Source organism: Medicago sativa, chromosome 4 (genome assembly GCF_051527215.1).
Source record: "Medicago sativa cultivar Bolivia chromosome 4, Bolivia_mono, whole genome shotgun sequence".
NCBI classification, from domain to species: Eukaryota; Viridiplantae; Streptophyta; class Magnoliopsida; order Fabales; family Fabaceae; genus Medicago; species Medicago sativa.
Genome location: NC_140752.1, coordinates 74,701,341 through 74,709,688, shown reverse-complemented (window position 1 = coordinate 74,709,688; position 8,348 = coordinate 74,701,341). Strand labels below are relative to the sequence as shown.

The window sequence follows — 8,348 nt, the reverse complement described above, 5'->3', positions numbered from 1 at the left end:
AGCTACAAATCTCATATTTTCAATCCAATACAATGTGTTCAATCAATCATAATTTAAAAATTAACAATGCATAATATATGCAAGCTCCAGGGTTCAAATCCCGGTCACCCCCAAAAATACAATATTAGTTTCTCGTTCAGTATAATTTTTTCACCACTATAGCAATACTAAAATCATCTTAACACGGCAATGGTTCGTTCTTAACATCTTATGACCGAATATTCTCGACATCTTTTTTTTACAAACACTATTTTTAAATCATAATGTGTTTAAATTAGATACAAAATATGTTTAAATCATAATTTAAAAATTAAAATATGTAACTTTATCTTACCATGTAACCCTAACCAACCTTATTTTCTCGTTCAGTATCTTTTTTACCACTATAGCAACGATAAGACCATCTTATCACGACAATGGTTCAATCTCAACTTCCTATGAATAGGAATATATTTCACTTCTTTTTTTTACGAACACTATTTTTCAACTTATGAACCTTATCAACTTCCTATCAATGGGAACATATTTCACTTCTTTTTTTACAAACACCATTTTTAGAAACACTATTTTTCAACTTATGAACCTTATAGTATTTTTTTTTTTACCAAAATACTTTTTTTAATAGTTTTTCCAGATAATAACAAAGAGATATTTTTATGTCATTAATTACTTAGATTAATTCGTTATTGATTAAAAAATCACTTATTTAACATACTAGTTGTCAACCCGTGCTTCGCACGGGGTGGATTGCTTTTTTTTTTGGATAATTTTGTTGGCAATTACATTTGTTAACGCTTAAAAATGAACTGATTGCGAACATAGATATTACATGCTTATAAATATAAAAAGCCATGATTCATAGCATATTAAATCCTAGACAGGTCTATCTTAAATGAAACCAAAACAGAAGTTATACAAGATAGATTCTAAAGTAGTTGTGTTTGATGGATTACAAAGTTAAATTTCCAAAACGATCCCATCGTCTTCAATTTCAAAAGTAACCACTACCTTTCTTGTTTACCGGCCGCGGATGTGTCTGACATACATTTTGGTTGGTGGATCCTCCAAATCAAAGATCAACCTATCACCCTCTTGTAAGTCGCCGTCTACGACGAAGTCAAACCATTCACCACCCAAATTTTTCTCAGCATTCCCCCTTCCAGCAGTCCTAACCTTGCAAGTATATGTCTTGTGTGTTTCCACATCCTCTAAAGTCTTCCTTAGACACTTCCTCTTCAAGACTTTTTTGGAAATTTGATTCGGAAAATGCTATATGAAATCAAAAATGGAATTGTAAAGGCACATAGATTGCTTTAGCAGAAACTACTTCTTTAAGGTTGATGCTATGAGACATTAATATATTACAGTTATAACACCTTCTAAATCTAATGTAACAGAGGATATGTGGTATGTTATCTCTTTTCAATTGCTTTATTCAGAATATATAGAAATATATTGGAGAAAATCAGAATAATATAGACTATTTTTTTGCTACCTATCTATGTGTTATTTGTTATTCTTAATAGATCGAAATATTTATTTCACAATAGTAGATGATGCTAGATTTATTAAGAATAACTTTTGACATACCAAGGCTTGTTGTTTCTCAATGGAGGCCAAAGCTGTTGTCACATCCTTCTCAAAGTGATGATAATGCACCGCATCAGTTCTTTGCAGATTGTTGACAACACCTGCATTTGGCTGAATTTCATTTTCAGTTCTTGCTTCATCCTCACCATTTGTTTGTTTAGTGTTAGTGTCATCGTCTGAAATAATATCAATGGGTTCTTCTTTAACTCGTACGGTGAAAACATTCGGAATGTTAATTGGTCCTAGTTGTGTCAACTTATACATATTTTTGATGCCCTCGTAGTCGAGCCTAATCTTGGTTGGAACCAAAAATCCAAACTCTTTGGCAATTTTGATTCCATTACCCATGTACACCCCTATCTCATCCATGCCAAAGTGTGTGACATAGTTAATCCCTTCATCAGAAAGAAGCAATCCAGAAGACTTGAAGTTGACGTAAAAAAGGGTTAATTTAAGTTGGATTTGAACAATAGTAGAACTAAACTATAATTTAACGATCAACAAACTATATCAGTTTTTAACATCTTAGACGCAACGTTCAGAATTCTTATAATGCAGAATTTAACTCCAAGAATTGGCTTTATACTCTATATATACAACAAAACCAGAAAATCAAGCAAACTTAGATATAAGTACTTATTTGAGTCAAAAACCATAAATAGCCAACATGCATACAATTTTAAATTTAATCTAACTTGAAAAAGATATTTTAATTTGAATCTCAGATATCAGCAGATTTTCCAAAATAGCTTAATCATAGTTATTGCTTTTGTTTCAAGATTTTACGCTTGTCTCAAACAGAGACCCTAAAACATATAAACTTATAAACCAGTAGGTCTTCAGATAACACACTTAGCAGATTTTCAACTAAAAGTAACCTCAATCTATGCAAAGAAAGTTAATGAACTCCATACTAACAAACTTTCAGGTAAAAATCTCCTCAATCAATTCAATGTTAATGCAAAAGCTAACCAAAAATCCAAAACAAAGAATCATAGAGAAAAGCCATATGGTTACTTGTTCTCAAAGTCACCAACAAAGTTAATCTCACTGTCTCTTTATTTGCTCTTTACGATCGAAGATAACCTCTCATTAATTATATTTTCTTCTGTCTCTATCTATCTAAATCATTGATTCGTTCATCAATGTTGTTCTCTTTCTCTGTTAATTCATTCATCTATGTTTGTCAATTCATTAAAATGGTTGAAATCCCAATTCATCTCCTCGGCCTTTGATTTGTTTTAGTAAGAAGCTTCATAATCCCTGATTGTGTTAGAACTTTACATAAACTATCTTCTCTAAGCATGTGTAGCTGGATTTTCGAAAGCATGTTTTAATGATAAAAAAAAAGTCTGTTGTTTATGGTTTTGTTGAAGAGGTAAAAACATTTGAAGGGATTTTGCAAGGGGTATTGCTGGTTTTGTGATCTCTTCACAAATAAAATAGAGAATGTTAATTGTTTAGTGAACTAAAGAGAATAATTAAAAAGATGTTAAAAGAAATTAATGAGTTATGTCAGTGATACTTCTGTGCACACGGCTAAGAAGGATGGTCTATTGGATTCGATTGCCATTAATGGAGCTTTGCTGGTTTCTCCTTTTCTTTGATTTGGTGGTAGCTCACTGATGGAGGAAGAGCTTGACTCCATTAGTGATGTACCTAGGAAGAAATGTTTTTAAAAAGAAAGTTTGGTTAAAGATTTAAAATATTGTAACTGTTAGTAAGTATTATTGAGTTGTGGTGTGTAGAAGGAAGGAGAAGAAACTATTAGTCTATTGAAGCTTTTTTTTTTCTCAATTAAAGTGGAGAAAGTATGTAGGATTATATATAAGGTAAGTTTTATAGGATGTCGATGATGTAATTTGCACATATTTTGTGGAATATGAAACGTTTGATTGAGACATTAGTGACATGAAAACTGAACATGTTCCTTGCATGTTGTACATTCACACATGGTATATGGTAGTTGTGGAAGCTGCATAGAAATAATTGAGATATAATTTAATAAAACAAACTTTATTTAAATAATAATATAATTATATTACAAACATTATATAATAGAGATTGAATAGAGTTGCATGCAGAATTAATATTACAAACACAAGACAATTATAATATGCAGAATTAAGATTATTACAAATTAAGGATAGCAGGAATTGAGATTAGATCAAAAGATTAGGAACAGATATAGATTTCATTGCGGGATACAAATGGCACTTGGTCAAATCGGAAGTCTCGAATTTAAAGCAGATTTTTTGACAATTCTGGAAATTGTTTGATTTGCAGAATTTGTCCCAGTTAATGCCTAGCTGAGTAGTTAGGTTGTGATTATTTAGGAAGTAAACTTCAAAAGATTGCTCTTTGCCATTATTTTTCCCTTCTATTAGTATATTTAATTATAAACTATTTAATTTAACACTCTTATTCAACTTACAGCTATTAAATGAAGATTTCGCCATGTTTATAAAGCAGTATGGAATTCAAAATTTAATTATTTTTCCGTCAAAGTTCATTACATTTAATTTTATACATTAAAAAAATAATAGTTTTTATTTATTTATTTATTTATTCAATTGCATAAAAAAAAATTAATTATACGAAGATATGTATAAGAATTTATCTATTTAAAGGTATTTACTTCAAGTGTAATAGATATTTATTAAGCGATATCGAAATAACGTTGAGATGGAATTCATTCTGTGGACTTATAAGTTAACTCAAGGGTGCATTAATGAAACAACTGTTTTGGTAATCTTTATTTCTAGTGGTGGAAGCTGAATAGTAGTGGTGGAAGCTGAATAGAAACAATTGAGATAGAATATAATAAAACAAACTTTATTTAAATAATAATATAATTATATTACAAACATTATATAATGGAGATTGAATAGAGTAGCATACATAATTAATATTACAAACACAAGACAATTGTAGCATGCAGAATTAAAATGATTACAAATTAAGGATAGCAGGAATTGAGATTAGACCAAAAGATTAGGAACAAATGTAGGTTTCAATGTGGGATACACATGGCACTTGGTCAGATCAGAAGTGTCGAATTTAAAGTAGATTTTTTGACAATTTTTGAAATTGTTTGATTTGCAGAATTTGTCCCAGTTAATGCCTAGCTGGGTAGTTAGGTTGTGATCGTTTAGGAAGTAAACTTCAAAAGATTGCTCTTTGCCATTATCTCCACAGAGTGTTAAATTCTGGATTCCATACTGCTTTATAAATATGGCGAAATCTTCATTTAATAGCTGTAAATTGAATAAGAGTATTAAATTAAATAGTTTATAATTGAATATACTAATAAAATGGAAAAATGTTGAAAATGTTTTGTTAACCATGAAAGGATTGATGAAGTCATATTCAGTAAGATGTTTGTCAAAGTGAATTGTACGTAGAGGCATTTTGCTGCGACTATGAAATGGCGGAATGCAGGTTTTGTCAGTGATCTCTTTGAACATTTCAACAAAGTACAAATTGTGTCCATAGTATAGGCAAACAGGACCTCAACATTATCAGGGAAATCATTATAAATTTGAAGATCAGACCATCCATTAGTTAAGATAGGATGAACAAAGCTTTTCTTGCATTTTAAGGGGTGAGTTTTGTCACTGTGATTAAAGTTAATTCTTTCTTATCTTTTTATTAAAGTGAAGTTGGAATAACTTAGATATAGACGTAAAAAAAAATGTACAATATTAAGAGAATTGAAATTTTTTGTCTTGAAATTAAGAGAATTGAAATTTTTTGTCTTGAAATAATGATAAAGCGCACCAAAAAAAGGAAGAGAGATTCGTTGAAGAAAAAGAGTAGTAATTGGCAATTGTCTATCACATATTAAATCGATCAGAAAGATAAAGATTGTGTAAAGAGAAAATGATTAGTAAATTAAAATGATGTGATAATAGGGGGAAAAATGTCCATAAACACTCTTCGCTATCTTATGTTAAAACTCAAAACGACACTTTAAAAGGAATAGAGGGCGTACTAAGTACTACGACGAACAAAATGCCACATAGTGTAGTACGTGGGCACCACAAATAACACAACTGACAACACTATATTTTCCACAGATTTTGCACCACTTATTTGGGTATACTATACCAGCAGAATAACACAACTTTAACATCTAAAATGGAGATTTTTGTCATAGCAATTCATCTCAGTGGCCAACAGATAGTAAAGCAAATAACAGGAAAAGCAGAAAGTAAAACCTGTCAAACTATACCTAAAGCTGCTAATTTTGACCAAAGATCATAACACAACACTATGATATGTGGATAAACAGCAACATCCCCATGTGAAGCAATAGCACCAATAATTCAAACTATGTACACTACACTCTATAAAGAAGATCATCCTCCCCACACATTCTTCACTTCAATCACAAACAATTTGTTCACAGTTCAAGAAATGGGCAAGTTTTTTCTCATCTGCATTACTTTATTTGTATTTATCTTCTTCCTGATTACCACTATGACTGTCGAAGAAGTGGGCGCAGATACCTTAGGAATTATCATGGTCTGCATCTTACTACTATTAAGCCTCGCATGGATCGTTTATATTTGTTTCGAAAGAGACATGTAGTAGTTTGTGCCTGTTCTTGTGTACTTCCAGCAACTAAATAAGGCAGTTATGTTATGTTTGGGATTCAAAACTATTTGTTTGCTTCAAAGTGGAATGCTAATTTTGATCTCATGTCTCATACTTCATCGTAAGACAAAGCACATGATCAAATCAAAGCCAACATGTTATCCAAGTATCTGTATTCAACTATGTTCGTTAGATCCCTAAGTTAAGCCCTCCAACTATATTGTAATATTGTCTATCACTTCAGTTAAATTAAGATCATATGTCATTTTGTTTCAATTATTAACCAATAGTATCAACTATGTTTTAGCTGGAATACTTTGATATTACCTTATTATAATATAATGCAGTTTGACACTCTCATTTTCCAATTTTGTGATAAGATATAATTCAATAACTTTTGGTGTTTGAACCTAATGTTACCAACCAAATAGACCATATAACCCTTATATTTAATAAGGTGTTCAACCATGGATATAGAGCATTTCAAAGATTTTCATAGTACTTGGAGTTTTTATATATGGAAGGATATGAAGAAAGGATGCATACACAGATCACAAACTCTTAGCCTAATAATTTTCCAATAACTTCACGATTACATTGTAATTAATGAATAGTTGCAACTACAATAGTAAAATTCATCATTGTGTTCACTCCCAGTCAAAGGATTTCGCTCTAAAGGAGAGATGTTCAAATTATGGAACATTGTCATTCTTCGTAAATTTGAGAACGAAGGTCGCATAATAAGAATTTTGGTTCTTCATTGTCTAAAGATAGTCTAGTGAGGAAGAAAAAAGAAAAAAAACTAACAAACACTTATTCTGACAGTTACATAAGATGATATTATTCCCTTGATCTCAGCTTGAAAAAGAAAAAAGCAAACAAACATGTACAACATTAAATAACTTATGATGCAAGTCACTGAAACAAACACTATTCATATGAGCAAAGAAAATCACACAATGAGTTTCGACAAATCGCAGATGTTTTAACTGCTCACACTCATATATAAAATATTTAGACTATCAAACTATAATTAGGGTTTGAATAATCGCAATATGAAGTTTCCAATCATCGTTATCGAATCACTTTAGACCCTTCACCACGAGCTGTCCATTTGCTTAATAATTAAGCTTTCCTAAAATAGTTTTAATAGGTTATGTTTCAATTTAACAAATATTTTGCATTGGCCTGATTTCATTATAAATTTGTCTGCAACGTCCAAGCTAGGCATGTAAAAGAAGATACAAAAGAGGCTTCCAAAGAACTCATTCATCCTGTTGTTAGTGTTTGTGAAAGATAATACACTCTTCTCATTGAAAGAAGAAAAAATACATTTCTTACAAAGTGCACATATATCCAAAAAAATATATATCATTTTTTAAGGAAGACAGTCACACTCCAACATTGGTAGAATAGAAAATTCATTTCACGCATTCATGTATTGTGACAATTTTTTTTTTCTTTTCGTAGTGTCAATAGAGATTAGATCCGGATTAAAAGCTATCAATTCAAACTGTAAGAGTCTTTTTAGAGTTATTAGATCAAGTTATTTGAGTTTATTTATTGACAAACACTTATGAGACCTTTTGAGATAGGTTTTGAAAACAACTTATAGTATGGCCATGAACTATTTTTAACTTATTTCTATATACTCCTAGAATAACTTATGAAAACAACTTATAATTTTTTATATAAAAATATTTTGATTTTTTTATAGAAATAACTTATGATGAATTTAAAAGTTGTCTCTAACAAATGATGAATTTCCATACACATCAACCTATGGATCGAACCCCCAACCAAAAGTTTAAGTGATTCAAAATGCTTATCATACCATTTAAATAAACCTAAACAAAATGAAAAAAGATACTAATTTTGTAACTAAAAGTTAAAACAAAAGAGTACAAGAATAAATATGATGAATAATTGGTGATTTTTGAAATAGCCATAGCCATAGCCATAGCCATGTAATATGAATTTTGAAAAATATATATTTGCAGTGACTGAGAACTGAGAAGTAAATTATAGAGGAAGTAGAGGAAAAAGGAGACAATGAGCATCTCCTGATATGCAACTATAAGCAATTATAAAACTGAACTACTGCAGAAGCTGACATGATCACTTTCAATATTAAATCAACATGGAAAAGCATCTCGAAC

The 8,348-nt window shown here is 30.5% G+C and overlaps 1 protein-coding gene across 1 annotated transcript; it reads right to left on the bottom strand.

Moving 5' to 3' along the window:
* Window positions 1-1,017: 1,017 nt before the first annotated feature.
* LOC146931846 (uncharacterized) lies at window positions 1,018-1,938 on the bottom strand. Its single transcript, XM_085707701.1, has 2 exons — window positions 1,591-1,938; window positions 1,018-1,269 (listed from the first exon to the last, which is right to left on the bottom strand). Exons 1-2 carry the CDS (start codon window positions 1,936-1,938, stop codon window positions 1,018-1,020), a joined length of 600 nt encoding a protein of 199 aa, XP_085563827.1.
* Window positions 1,939-8,348: the final 6,410 nt, after the last annotated feature.

Coding starts and splice junctions, on each gene's coding strand:
- LOC146931846 (XM_085707701.1), bottom strand. CDS start 1,938: ATGGGTAATGGAATCAAAATTGCCAAAGAGTTTGGATTTTTGGTTCCA. Junction 1,270..1,590: donor TTGAGAAACAACAAGCCTTG/GTATGTCAAAAG, acceptor GATTTCATATAG/CATTTTCCGAATCAAATTTC.